The sequence below is a fragment of the Euprymna scolopes genome, chromosome 32 (assembly GCF_053919585.1).
Source record: "Euprymna scolopes isolate OS-2025 chromosome 32, ASM5391958v1, whole genome shotgun sequence".
Classification (NCBI taxonomy): Eukaryota; Metazoa; Mollusca; class Cephalopoda; order Sepiida; family Sepiolidae; genus Euprymna; species Euprymna scolopes.
In genome coordinates this window covers 8,719,562-8,743,449 of record NC_136513.1, presented here as the reverse complement: position 1 = coordinate 8,743,449, position 23,888 = coordinate 8,719,562, and the positions used below count along the sequence as shown (strand labels likewise).

At 33.2% G+C, this 23,888-nt stretch overlaps 1 protein-coding gene across 1 annotated transcript in view; it reads right to left on the bottom strand.

Moving 5' to 3' along the window:
• LOC145256212 (uncharacterized) overlaps nucleotides 1–23,888 on the bottom strand; it is a 68,341-nt gene that overhangs the window by 30,681 nt on the left and 13,772 nt on the right. The window contains exons 3-8 of the mRNA XM_080114828.1: nucleotides 22,564–22,851; nucleotides 18,920–19,866; nucleotides 12,332–12,462; nucleotides 10,645–10,771; nucleotides 2,854–2,953; nucleotides 905–1,053 (exon numbers count right to left, since the gene is read on the bottom strand). Coding sequence (XP_079970954.1) covers nucleotides 905–1,053; nucleotides 2,854–2,953; nucleotides 10,645–10,771; nucleotides 12,332–12,462; nucleotides 18,920–19,866; nucleotides 22,564–22,851 — 1,742 coding nt within the window. The remainder of the gene's footprint in view (nucleotides 1–904; nucleotides 1,054–2,853; nucleotides 2,954–10,644; nucleotides 10,772–12,331; nucleotides 12,463–18,919; nucleotides 19,867–22,563; nucleotides 22,852–23,888) is intronic.

Sequence of the window (23,888 nt, the reverse complement as noted above, 5' to 3'; positions counted from 1 at the left end):
TAATACAATAGCATGCATGTTATTTTGTGTGTCACGCTTACATATTTTTTTTTCTGAGTGACTGTCGTTTTATTGTTATGACCTTCAATTTCTTGTAATAAATAATTTTACCAAGAATTCTTCATAAGTTTTGGCTTCGATTCAAACTAATGAATTCAAGTCATGTGGATATATTTTTTTATTTCTAAAATCACAACTTTATAATATATAAGAATCAATAGAAATTTGCTCAATAATAATATATACGAAATCTACATAAATCAAAATATATTTAAGTGTATCTTATGACCGGGCTATGCCGGGCGTCCCTGCTAGCTTAGTATAATACTTTTGTAATTTTAACAAAAGAGCTACAATATTATCAGGATGTCTGCATTTATGCCGAACATCCACAGAATGTTAACATCAATCTATGACATATGAAAGTGTCCGCTGTGATATTTCCACAGATCCTGCTAGTTTAGAATTAAACTTAATTAAAAAAAAAAAAACATAAAATCTTTATGATACATGGAATGTAAAAGTCATAATCCAACAATCAAGTAGGTTTATTTTTATAAAAGAAAACCATTTATAAATGATTTAAAGTGATTAATATGAAATCAGTAGCAGTATATGGCTGATCTCACAGGTCTGAATTATTGTGGACTTATCTGCTCTTGTTTTTCTTTCAAGATGGCGACGCGAGATAAGTCCCTTTTATAAAATTTGATTTTCTTAGTTAATAAAAATAAAACTACTTAATCAATTTACATGATTTTTGGAATATGACATCTTTGTTCCATGATGGATACATAAAAGACTTTGTATTTTTTAATTATTGTTTTTAAAAATTAAGTTGAATTCCAAATAAGAACAGAATTTTGTGATTTATAAAAAAAAGTTCTTTTGCATTAATACGTACCATGTATCCCACCACCAATGTTCTTTGTTTGGCAATTCTGTGTAATTCACATTGGACCGCAACTCTTCCAGAAGCCGATACATTCTCCGTGCAAAATATGGATGGACCTTTCGGTCATCAGCACCAATTCTTGCTAAAACCGGAATTCCCTTAGAAAAAGAACATAAGGAATATTCAAATAGATGTTTTTAGTTAAATTTAATATATATATATATATATATATATATATATATATATATATATTCTAGCAAAAGTACCCGTCGTTGACTGGGTTCAAAAACAGCCTACAGAAAATGGACTTGGATTTATGAAAGTATGATTTATTTTTTTTGCGTGGGATAACTTGAAGTGTCCAAAAAAAAAAGGGTCAGTAAACTTCAATATGACTAACGAAGCTAACATATCTCGGGACGACAGTAATTAATGACACAAAAATAGCTTTGTTGTTCAAATAATCAGTTTAGTATCATGTAAATACTTTAGAAACAAAGAAGAAATGGACATTTTTTTACCATTGGATAAAAAGAAAGAAAATAAGAATAAAAGCAGTAAAGCGAGTGCAAAACAGAAAACTGCAAACGATGATTGAATTTAAAAAGGAACGGATAGAGAAATTTGAAAAAGGAATACGCGTGTCAGCGCTTGCAAAGGAATATGAAATGGCAGTGCAATTAAATGTATAAAATCCTCAAAGTTTACAGATAAAATGGAACTTTTAAACTTTGGAACCAATTAATTCTATTTCAGTTAATTTAAAAGGGAAATATTGTTTTGGTTGTCGAACATTTCGGTGTTTGAACAAACATCTAGAATGAATAATGGTCAAGTACCAAAGTACCACAGTATATTCATAAGATATGCATATTAACTAAAGAAAGTTTTAATGAAAGCGACAAATGAATCAAAATGAATACATTTGTCTTATAAACGATATATATATATATATATATATATATAGTAAAACTGGTAATTAGTAAAAACCTGAAGAGAGTGCTCAATACTATTGCAGAGCAAATATGTGTCTTATTTTTTTATTACCGTTTTATCTGTTTGGTTACATATGTTTCAGATGTTGGACCATATTTACAATCCAACAGCCTCGTCAGACCTTACAGTTTTCTGTAAGGTTTTACGAGGCTGTTGGATTGTAAACATGGTCCAACATCTGAAACATATGTAACCAAACAGATAAAACGGTAATAAAAAAATAAAACATATATGTATGATTATTGTGACATTTTTCTGATAGGATACTATCGATGTCTACCCTCCTAAATGTTAGGTAATAAACAAAAAGGAAAAATATAACAAAGAAAGAGGAAATAAGTTTATCAGCAGAACAAAGGTATAGGAAGTTGTTCACCAAGGCACACAAAGGAAGCTGACATAAGATTGTTAATCAAGATGTGACAGAGGACTGGGACAAAAGTACCAAACAATAGAAGTTAATATACTTGGGGTTAGTTTATGAGCAGTTTTAGGAGTGGTAATGAGTTTTGTGTAGTTTATGGACAGTCTTGGCTTTGCGACAGTTGACAACAGTTGAACATGGATTGTGTTTCAGAGCAAATCAACATGAGTTGACGTCAACAGACAAAGAAGCCTCAACAGACTATGTAGATATGGACCTTAGCGTTCAGAAGGCAACATATTTTCTGTTTTATTTTTAGTTGTTTTTTTATACTTATGCACTTGTGTGTGCCCTATCGGCAACCACTAATTTGAGAGACGACGATACGGCCAAAAGAGATTAAATCAAATAATAAACTACTACAAAAAAAAAAAATCTGTCATCTCTGATTGAGTTGTTATTAAAAGCAAAAATTTTACTTCCAATTGATTTAATTTTTATATTTAATCCTAATCAACATTTTTAAGTTTTTATTAGTCAAGCCCACAGACACAATGTTGGGGTTGACGATTCAAAATTTGATTCTTAGATTTTTTACCTTCAAGTTTTGAATATGCCTGTCCGCTTCATTTTCAGTGACAGTCATTTCCATCAAGTGCTTAACAACCGGATCCGTATGACTCACAGCAATATCATGTCTATGAAGAAACAAAACAAACATGAAAATAAAAATATTGTTACAATCAAAACTGATATATGAACAAGCTAAAGGAAACAGACAGATGTGATATGGCTTACAGCTAGAATATAGTAGGGGACAGTACAGATAGATAGATAGGTAGATAGATAGAGAAGCACTGTTTAATAATGCTTTCAATGCCTCAAATGTGTGTTAAACTAGTTATACCTACAGGAAAGCAAGTTGTTGACAGTATTACAAAAAAACATACAAGAGCTAAAAGTAGTTTGCTCAAAGCATTGTTTAATGTGTATATAAAAGAAATTTACGTTTATAGAAAGCAGAACAATGTAGAGAAGTAACTTACTGCATAAATGGTGGAATTGACCATATATATATATATATATATATAGAGCATTATACATATCAAATATTCTGATGTTCTTACATGTGTCAGGTGGTCAAGTGGAATATCCATGATACTATATTTCAGGAAGTATTCCCTTCATCAGGTATGTGTGTTTGACTTTCAAACGTGTATGGTGGATCTTACTTTAGATCGAGCTATTCTGCAAAATTTTAAAATGATTTTATTCGTTCCAAATGTGTTAGGACTCAATATTATTTATAGTTCATTTTATTAATATTTAGCTATCATTATTTATTGTTGTATTGTTGTTGTTTTTACTTTTATTTATTAAAATTTTTTTATTTTTTTACCTCGATTCTGTTAGATTGAGCTATTCCATAGAAATTGGAAATTAATTATCAGACGTGTGTTCAATATTATTTATTGTTTTTTCTTTTTTATTTTGATAAACTTAATTATTTATATTTGTATTCTTAGCTGATCTTTATTTGTTTATTTTATTTATTTTTTATGATTGCTTCAGTTCTATTAGGCCAATCTATTTTGCAGAAAAAAGAAATTAATTTGCGTGTGTCAGACAAATAATAAATAAAATGTTTTATACATACTTCCGACTAACCTGACAATCAGCAAAATCTCACTCTTATTGCTAGGGTTCCTAAAGCCTTCTACACTAATAGTTTCTTCTCTCAGATATATTTTGGCATTCCCTTCCTGTTTCCTGCTCACTGACTGTATAACATAAAAAAGTTTAAATGTAATTTGAACAGACATCTCGCTGCTCAATTCCCTAGATAGTTCTCTAGAGATATTTTCCAAATAGTAGCTCCTTACATTCAAGTTGCAATACGTTTTGTTTGAAGTGAAAAAGAGTAACGGGAAAAAAATTGCACACATTCTGATATATATATTAATGACCTGGCAAGGCTACAGTGGAGACAATCAAATCAGCAAGACCAAAGCTACCTGCGAGGACACTATATATACAAATGTAGACAAATTTGGGCATATTTTATTAGTTTGAAAATATAAATTCTTTTTCACTAATTGTCAAAATTTTAACCATAGAATAGTATTATAATCTTCAAAAAGCCTGTAAATTTTCATGTAGTTTCGTCATATAGAACCAAAGATGTTTAAATATTCAATTTGGCTATGAGTATGTATATATATATATGTATATATATATATGTCAGCCCCTTTAAGAAACTCGTTTCTTATCGTTGAGCACATTCAGTTCAATTAAATCGGTCAATTTAGCTCTTATGCATAGATCATCGTATAACGATTAGATCACTGTGACTGACGTAAAGAACATTTAAAATTAAAATGTTTAAATTCAACGTTATTTCTCATGGTTAATTTTTTTTTTACATAGGCGTCACCACTTATCAAGGCCGAGAGGCCACTCAAGGATAAGGGTTTAAGAATGAACAGTAGTCAAAAGGGCAATATAGTGATCAATAGTAATGGAAGTTCGGTAAATTTGTTAACTTAAGTGGAACGGCTTATCAGAAACTTGTTTATGTTGGGCTTGAAGACAACCATATTATAGACAGCCGGAAAGCAGGAAAACGGAAGACAATTCCACTGACGTGCAGTTCTAAGAAAGAAGCTTTGTGTATGGAATCTACATTTAGGTTTAGGCACAGATAAAGAGTGGGGGGAATTATTGATAGTGTTTTCAGCTAGACGAGCGTTTCTTGTGAAAGTTTGGCAAGGGGGGAACCATACACTGAAGCTCAGTTGAACACTTTCCATGAAAATAACGATACATCAGACACAAACTCGCAACATCTCTTCTGTGAGATAGAGGTTGCAGGGAAGAGAAAAGGACATCTCCCACGAGGCCATGAAATCTATTTTGAACTCTATCAAGGCAGGACAGGTCCTTTCTAGCAGCTCCTGCCCAGGTGTGGCAACAGTATTCCATCCTTGGACGTACCTGGCTCTTATATAGATAGAGAATTGCATCAGCAGTGAGATATCTACTGGATCGATAGAAGGATCTCACCATTTTTCCAGCGGCCTTGGCAACAGATTTGATATACTTGTTCCATTTAAGATCAGGAGTAAAGGTCAAGACAAGAAGCTTGTCAAAACTTGAGGCCTCCTCAAGACGAGAGCCATTCATTTCAACTGATGTCAGATGGGGATCAGAACGTTTATGATATAAAGAGAGAAGCTTGGTTTTAGATGCATTAAAAGTAACCAGCCACTTCTTTCCCCATTGTACCACGTGCTCAAGATCAGAGGAGAGAGAATCGGAGAGAACTTGGTCGTTTACTGACTTAGATGTGCTACCATAGATGGTAGTGTCATCAGCATAAATGTCTACAAATGATGTAAGGATGCGATTTGGAAGATCATTAATGTAGATCAGGAAAAGAGTTGGGCCCAGGGTGGACCTGCATTAATACTGTGAGCTTCTGATTTTTGCCCATCAACTACTACTCTTATGAACCTATCAGAGAGAAATGATTTAATAATTGAGAAGACATTTCCAGCTATACCATAGCTGGAGATCTTGTGAAGTAAACCTTTATGCCATACCCTATCAAAGGCCTTTGATATGTCAAGAGCAACTGTCCTAGAAAGGTTGCTTCTGTCAAGAAATTCATTAATCCTACGAGATATAACTGTAAACACATCTGCTGTAGATCGAGCAAAACGGAAACCATATTGTGTGTCACTAAGAAGGTTATTTTTGCTGAGATGGTTGATTACTTCTCTATTTAACACAGATTCCAGCAACTTACTCATGACGCACAGGAGACTTATTGGCCTGTACTGAGAGGGGGATGAACAATCACCTGAATTCTTAAATACAGGGCATACTGATGCGATTTTCCAGGGTGATGGAAGCAATTCTCCTTAAGACAACGTTTAAACAGTTTTGTAAGTATGGGCGCTAGTTCTGGTTGAAGTTTTTTGAGTACTATAATTGGAATGCCGTCAGGGATGGTTGCTTTACTGGAATCAAGGTTTTTGATTAGCTTGCCAACATCACGAACAGATATTTGTATATCACATAGTGTGTTTTCTGATACAGGAGAAAATATTTGGGGTTGACGGCCTTGGTCGCAAAGGGTAGAATTAGCTGCAAAGTTCTTGGCAAAGAGTTTGGCTTTGTCTGATGCTGATGAGATTACCTCAGGTCCATTGATAATAGTTGGGATAGAGCACACGCTTCTGTTCAGGATTCTGTTTGCTATTTGCCAAAACTGGTGGGAACCAAGCCACTGCTCAGCTACTTTGGACTTGACAGACTGAGCATACAACTCTCTTGCGTTCTTTATTACTTTCTTACAATGGTTGCTGGCAGTCCTGAAAGCGGCTTTAGTTTCCATACATCTATTACATTGGAAGCAGTGGAAAAAGTGATTTCTGTGAGCAATGACAGCAGCACATTCTGGAGAGAACCACGGCTGGCTGTTAGGTTTTTGCTGGAACTTTTTCGAGGGTATGAAATGGTCTATACCTACAATTAACCATTCCGTCAGGTCTGATACTATAGAAGACACATCCTTTTTAAACATGGAACGCAGAGGTAGATCCGATATAAATGTACGGAAACTATCCCAGTCAGCCATAGTGTATCGATATACTGTACGATGGAGAGGTACGTCTGAGGACTTATTACATTTCATTTTTATCTTAATTGATACACCTGAGTGGTCGGAAGATCCAAGAGGGAACAAAATGGAAACTGAACATAGTTCAGGGCAAGTTGTGAGAAAAAGGTCTAGGAGACTTGCATACTGGCCGTCATATTCGGGCACATGAGTGGGTTCGTGAACAATCTGAGTGAGGTCATAAGCAATGGAGAAGTCATGACAGAACCTCCCCTCATCATCGGTCTCGTTTGAGTGGGTCAACCATTCCACATTGTGAACATTGAAGTCTCCACATACGTGAATGTTAGCTGAAGGATAAGCTGATAGAACTTAGTCAATTTTATCAGATATGCTTTTAAAGATAGTAACTCTGCTGTTGTGCTGTTAATGATAGCTGATTGGATATGGTCTTTGCTAATCGAACCAGAGATGGCTCGTGTTGCCGGGTTCGAATCTGTCGACTGGTGTTAATCATGCCACTCTGCACTGAAGATTCTCAAAAAGATGAAACACTAGTGTCTGTAGGTATTTAATTATTATAGTAAAAAAATAATTATATATATATATATATATATATATATATATATATATACACACACACACACAAACACACACATATACATATATACTAGCATGGGTGCCCGACATTGCCCAGGTGTTTGGAGGTGTCTGCTGAGAAAAAAAAAAAAAAAAAAAAAAGAAAAACGGTCAATTTTTTAAACTTTGATTCCTATTATGACCCCTTAACCTTTATTGTTTTGGGCTCAAATCAAGTTATTAAGTTAGATCCATGTCCAAGGAACCTATATCTAAAATTTCAAGTGTTTAGACCTAAAATTATCGGAGGAGTTTGGTAGAGTTCTCAACGGTCAAATCGTTGAACTTTGACCCCTTAACAGCCAAATTTCTGTCCGAAAACCGATCATGTAGATTTTCCCAAATCTCAGTGCCCTGTATATCAAATTTCAAGTCTGTAGACTGAAAATTAACAGAGTTATTGTGAAGGAAAATGTACACAGACACACACACAGACACGTTCACTTTTATAGATATATAGATATATATACCACCTTTTTTTTGGCAATTTTATAAGTTCCAAATCTCAGCGACTATTGATCAGAATTTAACAAATGAAGGCTTGTTGGAAAGGTAATGACCTGACTTGTGTAGTGGGCTATGTGACATTTGTCGTTAAGTTTGCACATTAAGGAGATCTTCCATCATCCAGAGCCTATTTTTGGCACTTTTTTACAGCCATAAAATGTTTTAATCATAGTCATAGATTCCAAATATTTCTCATATTTTTATATGTCCCCTCTTTGGTTTTCATACATAAAGTAAATTTCACAGTGTATAAGGATTATTTGATACTGGAGATATTCATAATCGTACCTTATTTCCAAAAGTCGAAGATGTAATATATGAGAAATATTTGGAATCAATTCACCCCTTTGCTGTTATTTCAGATCATTTGAAACCATAGCAGCAAATTTTAGTCTCCCCTCCATCAAGGTCAGAGTTTTGGGGGAAATATATATATATATATATATATATATATATATATATATATATATATATATATTATGATGGCTTAATTTATCTTCTCTATATACATAGAGAGAAGTCTTATCTGTTATTTCAGAAAGATTTTTTTTCACGAAAATCTACAAAAATGGAAAAAAAGAAATATAAGATTTAGAAAATTTAAGTGCATCCCAGAACTTTCTAGAACCTTCAAGAAAGAAAGTGCAGGTTCTAGAATATTCTAATACTGGGCAGCACTCTCTATATTGTGCTAACTTAGCAATAGTTTGTTGATGTGGTGGGTTCAATCTCAGCTCTGGCATGATTCTAGGGTTATAAATCCAAGTGAAAAAAAAATCCCTTTTTAAGACCTGGTAAGAGAAGGTAATTTCCTTTGAGATATTTCTGACCAAAAATATCATAAATCTAAAACTTTGAGATTTTTTTTATGGGAATAATTAAATTACGTCTCAGCATACTCTGACCTCTTTTTCTTAATACTCTCATCCATTTCCCTAGTTTACTGACTTCGGCTTGAGTAAAAAAAATTTTTTTTTTTTTATGTTAAATGTTTTATTATATTTAAATTTACCTCCCTATTGTTATTGACTTCGGCTAAAGTAAAAGATTTTTTGTTTATATTAAATGTTTTTTTGGTGTGTATTAAGTAAAAGATTATATTTAATTTTATCTCCCTATTGTTCGCATTTAATTTTGTATTTTATTAAAGTTTTAACCACATAAAAATATATAAATACCTTAGCTCTAGATGATCAACTCTCCCACTATTGAGCTGATATACCTGCAGTATTCTGATCAACTGGTTTTAATTTATGTTTTATGTTATTTTATAAGAGTTAGCTATATAATTAATTACCCATTGTTGTTCTCATCTGTGGACTTAAGACTATTATTTCTTGTAATATATATATATATATATATATATATTTAATTGTACAGAAGTTCAGAAAAACATTGGTACCGTCGGTTTCTGACGAGAGCCTAACATCATTTACGTTTTACCATTAACTGGTCCCCTTTATGTTGGGCTTGAAACCGACGGTACCAATGTTTTTCTGAACTTCTGTACAATTAAATAAACAAATATTAAGCTCTTATATCGAAAAAGTTTTTCTTTGTAATCGAGCACTTTGTTGGAATTCTTTCCCCAAAAAACAGTAAACAAATTATATATATATATATATATATATATATATATATATATATACATACACACACACACACATACATACACACACATATATATACACATATATATATACAGGGTGGAATGATAAAATTGTCGTCCTAGAAAAGACAACATGATTCCATTTACATTTGATGAAAACCGATTTTCTTTTTTTGTTGCAGACATTTTATGATAACAGGACCATTGCCAGCACCCTCAAAATGCAAATCTAGATGGTTCAATGCTTGAGGGCACAGTTCGAACAAAATTTCCAGCCATGGTTATGGTATTTGGTTTGGTTTAAAGTGAAGGCCACATCATGCAATATCTTAGAAGTCAGCTTGAAAGTCATCACCAAAGTGTACCTGGATGTGTTGAAGAGTGTGGTGATCCCCTGGTGCAATCAGGTGGCCACTGGCAGGCTCTAGGTGTGGCAACAGGATTTGGCACCGACCCACAAGTTCTAAAATAAAGCTGTAGTGTTGTTTTCTTTAAGGCGATAAATTTATCTTTCCACCTTGGGATATGATGGCCCTGGGATTTGGCTTTTTCAGGTTACGATGTGGAATATGATGTTTTTATGGCCCCCTGGTTACGGCATTTGTCCCACTTTACGGTGTTATTTATATTGTTATTTGATTATATACATGTATATTATATGCTGCACTGTATTTTGTTATTAATTTTTAATATGTACTGTATAAAATTTTGCTTAGGCCCCCACCATGTGGTGATTTCACCAACTCTAGAACGGATTAATACTGTATCCCAGGGTTCTACTATATGTATATGTTATGGTGTAAGAATAAGTGAACTTACTCAAACACAAGTACAGTTACAACTAAGTATCAAGCAGTTATGACCACATAATCTGACACATACATTCTATGATAAACTTTTATTAATTAAATAATAATTAATTATACAACAGCATTTGTCTTGATCAAGAGCACAACATTTATATAAATGTACAAGTGAATTAAAAACATACACAAAAAAAAGAATCATACCGGAAAAATAAGTTGCTGTCCCCATATTCTTCTTTTTTAATCCATCCAGCTAAAGATATGACGCCAAGAGCACGATCAGGATAATGGACAGCAAGATGCCAGGCACCATGTCCGCCCATTGAATGACCTGAAGAAAACAAGCATTGAATAAAAAGCAGAATCAGGAAATAATGAAATATCTATTATATAAAGGGCATTTGTGTGTGTGTGTGTGTGTGTGTGTCTAGCCCAAAATAAAAAACTACAAAACAAATACCCACAAGTTGGTATATTCTTAATTGGCATTGCCCCGGGTGAATAATATTTAAAAAATTACAAAAATATTTATTATTCTTTAGGAGTCTACTGGATCAATTTTTATTGTGTCAGTATATCTGCTGAACGTCTCTGTGTGTGTCTGGTCATGAATAGGCTCCTATATGGTTGACTATTATAGAAAACTGATCACATATAATGATAGAAGATGTATCGAGACACAGCAATGGGTATGTTTGATCTGGCATAATGATGATTCATTACAATTGTGGGGTCAGCGTACACGCCTGGTCCACAAAGTATGGAAATAAAAAATTTAAAAATTAAAAAAAAACGTTTACAAGTGTTTTTGATATAGGCGTACATAATAATACTTTGATAAGTATGTTTTAACTTAAATAGGGATGGTATAATAAAATTGTGGGGTCTGCATTCGCGCCTGGCCTACATAGAATGAAAATAGGCACAAACTTTAATAAAAACTTTTCATATCTATCTGCATAAGTATACTTTGATAATTATGTTTCAGTTTGAAGAAATATGGTATAAAAAATTATGGGGTTTATCTATTTTATTTTTACTTTCATCATATTTTGCTTTGGTTTTGATACCCCCAAATTCAAAGCTATCTCTTTATAACTCTTTCTTTTTATAACCTATCATACTTTCATAAATCAGAGCCCATTTTCTGTAGGCTGTTTTTGAACCCAGTCAACGACAGCTACTTTTGTTAGTATATATATATATATATATATATATATATATATATATATACACACAGAATATTCTAATAATTGAAATTCTTTTACAAAATTAGAACTCACTATTTTAGTAATTTTCAAGAATTTTCTCCATTCTCCTGATCTGATCAATTTATTATTCTGAAATTTTCGCTAATAATGAAGCATATTTTTTTCCTTGATATCTAAACAAATTTCTGTTTATATTTGAATATGTTTTTCTTAATTGTTGCCATATATATATATATATATATATATATATATATATATATATATACATACATATATATATACATACATAGATACACACACACACACACACACACACACACACACACACACACACACACAAATACTTGAACAATTTCTAAAGTACAAGGTACTATGATGTGTTGGGATTTAGTATTTGTGGATAATCATCTTTCCATTTTTTACTTATTGTTTATTTTCAATTATTAGCTTATTCCACAGTGTCAAATTTCTTTCTGATATTTCAAGGATAAAACCTCCTTTTCAAAACACTGCCATAGTGGAAATTTGTTAAGGGAGTTCAAAAGGACAGATGTGAATCTCAAAAAGTTAGTTGCATTGTAGTGTGAGGGTAGTTTTTGAAAGGAGGAGGAAGAGGATGGGGATCAGCAAAGAGAAAATATTTGTGAATAAAACTGAAAACAATTGTACAACAAACTAACCTGAGAAAATAACATGTTGTGTGGAGAGCTTTTTCTTCAGCCAAGTAAGCGGATGCACAATCTCTGCCAGTTTATCGAGAGCCGTCATTGCCGTTAAGGTGCCAGGCCCTTCCCAATTATGAGCACCGTGTCTGAAAATAAAAATAGAACAAACATTTCTATTCAGATAGGAAGCAAACAGGCTTGAATCATAAGGATTTCATGGCATCCTTGCAGTGATTAAAAATTTAAGAAAGACAAAAATTTAAATACCATAAATACACTAGCTGAAATATGCAAGAATCTATAATTGACATCCCTTAAATTTATTTATCGAGTTGCATTAAATTGAAAAGTAACTACAGTGATCATTTTTAATGCAGATCTTTATATGTAAAGTTAGTTTTTTGTTGATTTTTGGTCCCCCCAACAAAAGGAGGGTTAATCTGTAAATTCCCCCTCGTCATCTTTTCTCAATAACTACGTCTTTGAATTTTTAAAAATTTTGCACAAACATTAAACTGATATAAATAAAAAAGTAACAGAACAGATTTTCCAGGAAAACTCAGGTTGCCCCTCTGGGGGTACCTTTCGGGTTAAAATGGCTAAAATTGACACTTTTGTGCTTATTAAAAAAAAATTGATATCTTGGATTTTTTATAAAACTTTCTGAAAAGTTGTAACTAACTGATTTCTATATCATTTTGTTTGTCTATACTTTGCGATAACTCTTGGGTGTACCCCAGGGGCTCTTTTAGGGCTAATAAAAAACACTGCATTTTGGGACTATTTTACCATATTTGCCCAAAATTTTCTGTCTATGTCTATTTAGGAGTTTTGCATGGTGCTGAACTCAAATTTAAATATATTCAGGCCTTGGAGACTTTTGAGGCTAAAGGGAGGGGGGCAAATGATGGACTTAGTCATTTTTTTTTTTGCATGGTGCATGGGGCAAAACTCAAATTTACATATGTTAAGGCTTAAAACTGCACCGTTTGTTCATTTTCACCAGGATTTGACATCCCCTGGGGACTTTTGGGCTAAATGGGAGGAGGGTGCAAATGCTGAACTTAAGTCATTTTTTTGATGCCTCGTTCACTGTGCATTCACGGGGGACCATGCATGCTTGACTTGTTAATTAAAAAGTCATCACTTATCAAGGCCGAAAGGTTAATTGAGGATAAAGGTTAATGAGTTTGTCAGATGGATGGTGAGACAACACCATGATGATTGTTAATGATGGTTGAAAGCACCTAGAATTTGTTTACATTGGATTTGAAAACGACTATGTTGTAACCAGCTGAGAAGCAACCCCGCACTATTGTGATCTACAGAGGGGTAGTTCTAGGAAAAAAGCTCTGTACATATATATATTCATCTCTTCTCTCACTCTCTACTTTAGCTCAAATGTAATATTCTGACTTTGTTGCTGTTGAATAACTTCTCTGACTGTTTACTGTGAACGCCATGGAGGAAATATGCTAACCTGCAAAGTCAAGGGTGGCTTTGTTGACAGAGTTTGAATCTCCCAACCAGCAGAAATTATCATTTCCTACACTGATGATAGTGCAAGCAGAAAACACTTGTGTCTGTAGGTATAAAAATTATTTCATCCATAAACCGTTTCACATGTATATTACAAGTTTCGCACATTAAAAATTTTTAAACGTAGCTTGCTTAACTTTTTTAGAATATTTATATAATGGAGAAAAGTTAGTTGGTGAATTTTAATGCATCCAAAACCAAGCGGCTATCTTTTCACCATTAACACTGATTCCCACTTGGTCCCAGTTATAATGGATTGTTCTTATCTTGAGGAAACACCCTGCCTTAACAAGCTTCTAGGATTGAGCTCCATTGCTGATCTGAAATGGAAAACTCACATTAAATCTGTTGCCAAGGTCGCCGGAAAAATGGTTGGGTTATTTTACCGCTCCAATAAGTATCTTAACTAAATCCTCTTGTTGCATAAGAGCCAAGTACATCCTAAAATGGAGGACTGTTGCCACATCTGGGAAGGAGTTGCTCAGGGCATCGCTTTCCTGCTTTGACGCGGGTACAAAACAGGCTTTGAAATCTGGTGGGGATGTCCTTTTTTTCCCTGTTACCTCTTTCTCATAGAAGAGACATAGCGAGTCTGTCATTATTTTCATGGCAGGTGCTCAAGTGAGCATCAATTTATACCCCCTCCCACCTGCAAAACATTAACAACAAACACTCACCTAACTAACCACTATCAACAATTTCCCTGGTTCTTTATTTATACTTAAAACTAAACAAAAATTCCATGAGCAAAATTTTTTCCTAGTGCTGCTCGTTCATGGGAGACAATACTATGAGGCTGCTTCCCAGCTGATTATTACATGGTTGTTTTGAAATCTAACACAAACAAATTCTTGTTGAGCTATCCTCGTGAATAATCAATTCCTACCCAATTTCCATTTATCATGGTGTTCACTTATTAACCCTTATCCTTGAGTGGTTTCTGGCCCTTGATAAGCGATGATTCCCTTGTTAAAAATATATTCCAATATATACCAAGCTTTTTTAAAAGTATAGTTTAAATACAATTTAAGTCAAAGTCAACTAATATTTATTTTGCTGTGGAATATTCATTTTTAAGATATACTATTTTTTAGAATAAAAGTTAGGTGATGGGAGGGATTTATGAGATTAAATGAAAAATAGAAATTATAAACTAAAATGACTTTACTACATACTTAGCAATACCAGGTAGATACAACTAATATATATATATATATATATATATATATATATAGAGAGAGAGAGAGAGAGAGAGAGAGAGAGAGAGAAAATAAAAAGGAACAAACCGTATTATGTGTTCATCAATGTTTCGTCTTTATTTCGAGACTTCCTCTGAATGAATGAGATTAAGAAACCAAAAAATATACCAGTACAAAATATTTGAAAATGTTTCACGTGCACAGTGTGACGCAGTTCTATTTCAGAGAAACGGAAAAATGATGTTGGAAATTCAAAAAGGAGGGGGGGGCTGGCGCTGTTAAAGAGAAGGAAATTTTAGTGATGTCATATAGTCGTTAATTTAATTTTAAAACTATGAACGCAAGTTTATATTCTTATTGGAAAAAAGATATATCTGTTGAAATTCAAATATAAGTTTGTAACAGAAATGAAATGAGTGTTTTTTATGTAATTTATTGATTGAAATTATGTGTTAATTATTACAGGGGGTGTTTGAATGGTGTGAGAAAGTTAACCTGTGTCCACAGTTAAATAATGTTCTTTTAATAACAGTTTACTTATTAATGGCGCTATGTTATAGAAACCTCCACGTTGTTTAATAGTGCTTGAAATTGCGATAAGCGCAGATTCAAGAAGTCTCCGGCGCTGTTTATTTGAAATAAATTTAACTACTTTTGCTTGTTTAAAGTCAAAGGTGTGGTTATGTTGGAATGAATGAGAGAATAATGCACTTAGAGAATTGCTATTTTTTATATCTCTTTTGTGTTCATTGAGCCTTTTTTCCAATTTACGCTGAGTTTCACCAACGTATTTATGATGGCAATTATAGCAAGGAATAGTATATATACCTCCATCGGAAACTGGTTTGTTATAGAGATGTTTCGTGGTTTTTAATATATGTCTTATGGTTAGTGATGTGGTTTGTACGATAGGGATTTTTAGTTTGCTTAGTGTGTTATAGATTATTGTATTATTGTATTATTATTCTTTTACCTACACACACCAATAATACAATATCTCTGAAATAGAACTGCGTCACACTGTATACGTGAAACATTTTCAAATATTTTGTACTGGTATATTTTTTGGTTCCTGATCTCATTCATCCAGAGGAAGTCTCGAAATAAAGACAAAACGTTGATGAACACATAATACGGTTTGTTCCTTTTTATTTTCTCTATTTTGTCGGAATACTATTTCCATTATTTTCATATATATATATATATATATATATATATATTTATTTTTTCCATTCGCCGAGCGGTCTTTTTTATTTCAGCTGGCATGTTGTATAAAATAGCACCCAAAAATTGTTGTTCAGCCACATTCTATTCAAGCACTTTCTATCGGTGCATCCGATTATCATCAAGAGCGATTGTTGTTATCATTTTCTTTTCCTTTGAGGCTTAGTACATTTATAGTTTTCTTTTTTTATTATTGGTTATAAAAAGGTGGGTGCAGGATGAAAGAAAACGATAACAACAACAACAACAATCACGCCTGATGATAATCGGATGCACCAATAGAAAGCATGTGAGAAGAATATGGCTGAACAAAAACTTTTGGGTGCCATTTTATACAACATGCCAGCCGAAATAAAAAGACTGCTCACCGAATGGAAAAGATATCCAGAAAAACCGGAAAAAAGAATAACTCTTTCATGTTTAATCAGACATGCCTGAATAATAACTTGCTGCCAAAATATACAAATATATATATATACAAATATACAAATATATATATGTATATATATATTTATTATATCAGCCCCTTTAAGAAACTTGTTTCTTATCGTTGAGCACTTTCAGTTGAAAATCAGTCAATTTAGCTCTTATGCGCAGATCATTATATAATGATTAGATCACTCTGACAGACGTTAAAAAACATTTAAGAAATAAATGTTTAAATTTCAACAGTATTTCTCATGGTTAACGGTGGCAGAATGGATTAGGTCCTTTCTAATGAAGCCAGAGATGGCTTCTGTTGCCGGGTTTGAATCTATTGACCGGTGTTAATCATGACACCCTGCACTAATGATTCCCGAAAGGATAAAACACTAGTGCCTGTAGGTATTTAATAATTATTATAGTAAATATATATATATATATATTTATATTTTGTGTACAGAAAGTTGTTAGTTGAGACAGATCATTGGTACCGTTGGTTTCAAGCCCGATAATAAGGCCCGTTTAAGGTATCCTTATCAAGCTCTCTTCAGCCAATATTCGTCTCTATATATATATATAGACAGAGAGAGAGAGAGAGAGAGGTGTGTGCGTGTGTGTGTAAGAAAAGATAAGGAGATAAAGATTAAAGTTACATAAGAACTTTATTACATTATCATGTCAGTAAGGTTAAAGACGATTACAATAAGTGAACAGAAAACAAGGGGGTGGGAGAACCTCTTTAGGCCATGTCATTTCATAACTAAATGCTTCTCATCAGAAGAGAAAAAAATAAAATCAGCATTATATAAGAGTATGGGCAAAACAGATAACACTGATTTTAAATACATTTTAGATGAGAAATGGAAAAGTTAGGGAGGAAATACAATGAAAGGGGAAGGAGCTGAGAGTATTAGAAAAATTTCAATAACAAAATAAGGAGTAAAAAAGAAAAAAAGAAAAAATTAAAAATGAAAGCATATGAAATAAAAACCTGAAATTAAAAAAATAAATAAAAAAAAAATAACTTCATAAAAAAAGGGAATACAAAAAAGGGATTATTGGAGGCTTAATCTAAAGGAAAAGAAGAAAAGGAAGTATGCCAACTAGTGCATAGCAGTTAATAAAATATATGTTTTGATGTACAAAATTTATAAATACTATATTTAAAAACAATGGGCATAAAACTCTATAGCACTCTTTCAATTATCATTTCATCGGGAGAAATCAATAGTATAATTGAAAATAATATTGACGAGAATAAACAACACTGCGGGAAACTGAAGTGCCAAGATAGATTAAAATAAATAATGAGACAGATTACAAAATGCTAAAATGATTTATGTTGTACCTCAAGCCAGAACAATTTATTTTTTTACTTACTGGCACAGCATGGATTTTCAACCAAATGCTGGATAAACCCACACAAACCTTCCTTGTGCTAGAAGAAAAAGTGCATAAAGGCATTAAATCTATTTGGGGAACTTTGACCCCTGATATGCAGTGCCAATTGTTATTATATTTAAACAAATGTTTAATGAAATGATTTATTTTAATCAGTTCTGGCACTTTGCATTAATCCCAGTGTTCTTTATTTTTGTTGATATTATTTTGAATTATGCTATTAATTTCTTCTGCTGAAATGATAGTTGGAAGGGCTCTAGAGAGTTTTCTGCCCATTGTTTTTAAATGTGTGTGTGTGTGTGTGTGTGTGTGTGTGTGTGTGTGTGTATATGTATGTATGTGTATATATATATATATATATATATATATATATATATATATATATATGAAAGAGTTAGAGAGATTGGTTATCAGTGTGGATTGTAGTCATAACTTGTCCTGTTCAATTTTTGGCAACACTATTGTGTCATTTCATTATTATTCATTGAGAAAGCATGGAAAGCACCCACCCCCCTCGCAGCTAGGAAGGTAAATTAGACTCTTAAATTTTGGTACAGAAACTGAAACAAGAAAAAAAGAAAAAAAAAGAGAAAAATAAAACAAAAAAAGAAAGTGAAAAGTAAAAAGAAAAAACGAGAAAAGGAAAAGAAGAAAAAAGAAAAAGAAAATATGATAAACAAAATAAGAAAAATATGAAGCAAAACAAAGAAAAATTTGAAGAGGAAATTATAAAGAAAAAATATAAAAAAGATTTTAATAAATTAATAAAAAGTAGAAAAGAGAAAAAAAAAAGTTTAAAAAATAGAAATAACAAAACCTTGTTGGAGCCAAAAGCCACATTCCTTCCAAACCAAACACATATTCATGTCCGACCATTCTTTTGTAGCTGTCCGCCTGATTCTGAGCCAAAACTGAAGTTCCATGAAGAGTAAGAAGTACAGGGCAAATGTTGGCAGGACAATCACCAATTGGTGCAATAGCCGCTCCTTGCTGAACAGATCCATCGTGGTCAATAAAAGAAAAGAGAAACGTTTGGTCAAGCTTTCGACACCGAAGATTGATTGGAGCTGCTTCCATCTGACCTTCCGAGGTAGAAATTTCCAAAATGAGATCAATTCCATTGGCATAGCATCCACTGGTCAACTGCTCAGCTGCTGAGTCAATACGTATCACGATTGGTAGAATCTGACCGGGAGCAATGTTTCGCTTGTCCATCACTTCAAGAGATACAGGTTGTCCATAAGACTGACTCACAAGGGTAACACCAATGTTCTTAAGCCATTTTGAGCCATGGAAGTTAGCAATTGGTAGACTGATGTAGTTACTAAAGAGGTAACCCTCAACAAGATCAGGGACCATTGTCGGAGAGAAAACGTCAAAGTTAGTGCTGACAGTTTTGAAGACGCATTTAAAATTGGCATTGACTTTTGCTCTTATTTTTGCATAAAGCACATGGATACCTCTGGAGAGCGACACGCTGACCATGATGTGATCTCTATGGTAGACATCACCCACAACAGGCACTTGATCGATGTAGATTGTTGTTATTCCATGGCATTGAATGATAACGGTCTGCTCTTTTTCATTTGTTGCGATCTCACCAATAGCCCATCCCTGCCATTCGGTAATACCCATTGATCCCAAAGAGCCAACAAGGTCATTCCAGTCTAAATTCGGAGATATACGGATCAGGAACTCTCCAAGATGACGATAGACTTTCCATTTTACCTCACCTCCAGGAACCATTTCCGAATAATATCTAACCTACAAACAAATAAAATTATTTTACCACAAATTCAACAGCCATACATGACAGAACTTGAAGGAAATTATATATATATATATATATATATATATATATATATATATATATATATATATATATATATATATATATAATGTAAGGTGAATTAAATTATGCAAATTGACATTTAAAAAATTTATTGTTAAAAACCAAGGAATAGAACATAGAAACTATTATTTATGTCATGCAGTTTCAAAAATTCAGCTTTTTTTTCTTTCATAGGAAAATAACAAATACAGACTTGCTATATAATTGCTTGTTAGTGCAAAAAATTGAAAACTTATGTTTGAAAAGTGTAAAAAAGGATATTGAAAGTGATACCCATGGTTGAAAATATAGTTACATAATAAAATCCAATCAATGAAATTGATTAAAAAAAACAGTAAATCTTTATTACCATTTTGAACACACACACACACACACATATTTTTATCATTTATTCAAAGGTAAACAGTTACATTTAGTCGCTACAAACAGCCATCTGTTTTGGTCAATGAGACTTTGTCAGGCGACCCTGAACCATTCGATACTAAAGAAAAAAGAAAAAAGTGAGCTGTTCAAAAAAAAAAAAAAAAATGATCAAATATAACAGTTTACCTTCGAATAAATAAATAAAAAATATTTTGCTCTTGTTATCGAGCACTATTTAACAACCTCGTTGAGTTCATTAGTTCCTACTTTTAAGTATCACAAGCTTGGATTTATATATATATATATATATATATATATATATATATATATATATATATACATATATTAGATTAAATTCTGTCTTGATAAAAGGATGCTTGATATCATAAATAGAGCATTAATATAGCAGCAGCAGTGGCTCTGCTGTTTTAACAGTGTCGGTGACCACGGCTCTCCAAATTGTAGAGCCATGGTAATCTTGGGGAGACAAGTAATGACGGTAGTTTCCATGTTGCTTTCCGTCTTGATTCAAGGGTGCATCTCCCCCAGCAAGTTAAATGCGCCCCTGGATACTAACCTGGAAATTTCTACGATTCCATATGGTACATACAGCGCCTAGCCTTTACAAAATGGTCACCCATCTGGTCCTGTTCATGCTCATCGTTGCTTAACTTTAGTGACCTTTTGGCACCCGCAACGAGTTCTCTTTCCATAGGAGATGGATCTCAGCAGGTGCTGCATCTTCTACATGTAACACCGGCAGGTTGGTTCACCTTTTGTGACACCACTTATCACATTATATTGTACGTACCCGTTATGGAATTAAATTCTCATAAAAAAAAATTTCACTTAATTTGATCTAGTTTTTTTTTTTTTTTTTTTTACAGAGTAAAATCAAATTTTAATTAGATTGATCATATTCTACCATCTTGCCTATTTCACAAACAAGGAAGAGCGCACCAAGGGAGATAACACCATCACCGCTTTAAGTTTGTCAAAATTTGATAAAATTATTTTGAAACATAGGCAGAAAAAATACCTAGATAAATGTTTTAGTTTTTTTTCACATTTTACAGAGTTTCTATGCCCTTTTTTAATCCCTTTTTCATTGTGTCCTTTGTTTATTCATTGTTTTTGTTTTGTTTTGTTTAAAAGGCAGCCTCTTTCTCGTTTGTTTTGTTTAAAAGGCAGCCTCTTTCTCGTTCGCGAAATAAGAAAGATGGCAGGATATGATCAATCTCATTAAAATTTGATTTTCCTCTGTAAAAAAAAAACTACTTGATCAAATTAAGTGAAATATTTTTATGATAACTTTATTCCATAACGGGTACGTACAATATATATATATTTTCAATATTTAAATTTTTTAATGTCTTGATTAGACTAAACATATAACTAACATTCCTAATATACCATTTGCACTGAGGATTAAATCTTTAACATCCAGAAAATCGTTACTTAGAACTGATTATTACTCAGCATTTTATCCATTATGCCACAAGTTCCAGTGGACAATTTTAGTATGAAATTTTGGGAGCCTTAAACCTTTTCTTTCTTTAGATGTGTAGTTTTGGACTTGTGAGTTGGTGCTGAGTCCTGCTGCCACACCCAGGATCTGTCAGCGGCCACCTGATTGCACCAGGGAATCCCCACACTCTTAAGCACATCCAGGTACACTTTGATGTTGACTTTTATGCAGTCAACAAAATGTGAGGTGGCATGATGTAGCCCTCACTTGAAACCACACCAAAGACCATAACTATGGCCGGAAACTTTGTTTTTATCACTCTGGACACGTCCCTGTTATTCGTGGCAATGCAACGATGCATTTTGAGGGTGCTGGCAATGGTCCTGCTATCATAAGTTGGATTGGTAAAGAGCACGAGTTGTACAGTGGTGCATCTCTGATCTTGCTCGTTAAACACTGTGTCACTTTCAGACATGATAGAAGGTTCATAATCGCTCTTAGGGTTTGTACACAACTGGCTAACTAGTAGATGGTCTGCAACAAAAAGAAAAACGGTTTTCATCAAACGGAAATGGAATCGTGTCATTTTATTCTAGAGCAACAATTTTATCATTCCACTCTGTATTCTCCATTTCTAAAAATAGTTAACATCTGTAATATTCTGAAATGAAATAAATTCTGCAACGTATTTATTACATCTATAAAAAAATTAAAAAAAAAAACTCTGACAGACAGAAAAAATTTCTATTTATCTAAGATTCATTTGCAAGAACATTACCTTCTTGTTCAGACGATACAGCGATACATTTTGGATTCCTCCAAACGCTTCTAGTGGATCTCCATCGAGTTCCATTTTCCCAATAATAAAAGGTCCAATGAAGTGCCATTCACTTACGGCCAGTGGAGTTTTACCAGAAATTCTTGCAGCCTGTTTGAAACAGAAGTTTGCTTGACTGGCCAGCGACAAACTTTTTTGACTGTAGAGATGGCCGAGAGATGACCATACAAAACCTTCCGTCGGGTTTGTTTCCAGGAACTTCAGATGACATAACGTGGTGTTTTCATTCTGTAAAATAAAATCAGGATTACACAGCACAGGAATTCATGAAATGCGATCAAAATTAATAGCTTTATGAAGTACAAAAACTGATGTTTTTTTTTTCACTTAATGAATGTTTATGTCTCGTAGATAGATATATTGGTGGACACTTTCCATTAAAATGACAGGGAAAAAATGCTTCAAGAGTGTTCACACTAATCTATTTATAATATACTTTCTCTGTATGTTTGTATGTCTGTCATTATTTTTAAATTTTTTCAAGGGAGATAATTACATAATCTTCTGGTATCAAATAGCGCCAATGTTGTGCAGAACAGCTATTACACTTTGAAATATTTATTTGGACAAAATATAAAAAAATTGATATTTTTAACAAATAAGGTGCAAGGCTATTCATTAACATAACTAGAATCATCAATCACCAAAATACCACATTTACTCCAGGGGACCATCCTACTTAAAATTTCACAAATTGTTCAAAAAAATTTTATTGAAAATATATAAATATATATATATACAATTTCATTGGAGAAAATCGTGGAGTGGGGAAAAAAAACAAAGAATACAAAATATGGTTAGACCTTCCCAACTCTTTCTAAATAATACACTGTTTAATATAGTGTAACCCGGATATAATATATTTCTTATCCAGACCCTACAACTCATATCCGGGTTATACTTATATCCGGGTTAGCCTGTACATTAATACAGGCTCTAATTTGAGACCAGAGAAAATCTCTTATATCTGATTTTCTTACATTCGGGGTCTCTTATATCCGGGTTATAATAGACTGTTTTCTGGTTTGTTTTGAACTGAAAACAACTAGGCCAATTTCTAAGTGGTGGTGGTGGGGGGGGGGGGTTGAAGAGTGGATGATGTCCTTCCAAGATAAATGAAATTTGTAAGATGCCAGGGTTTGAAAAAGAGGGGAGTGAGCATCTTAGAAGCTTCCTATTGGAAGGGAAGAGGAGGGTTCATTCACTAGACTAGCTAAGAGACTAGAAACTTACACAAAGGGCTGGGATTCGACAGAACCAAAAGG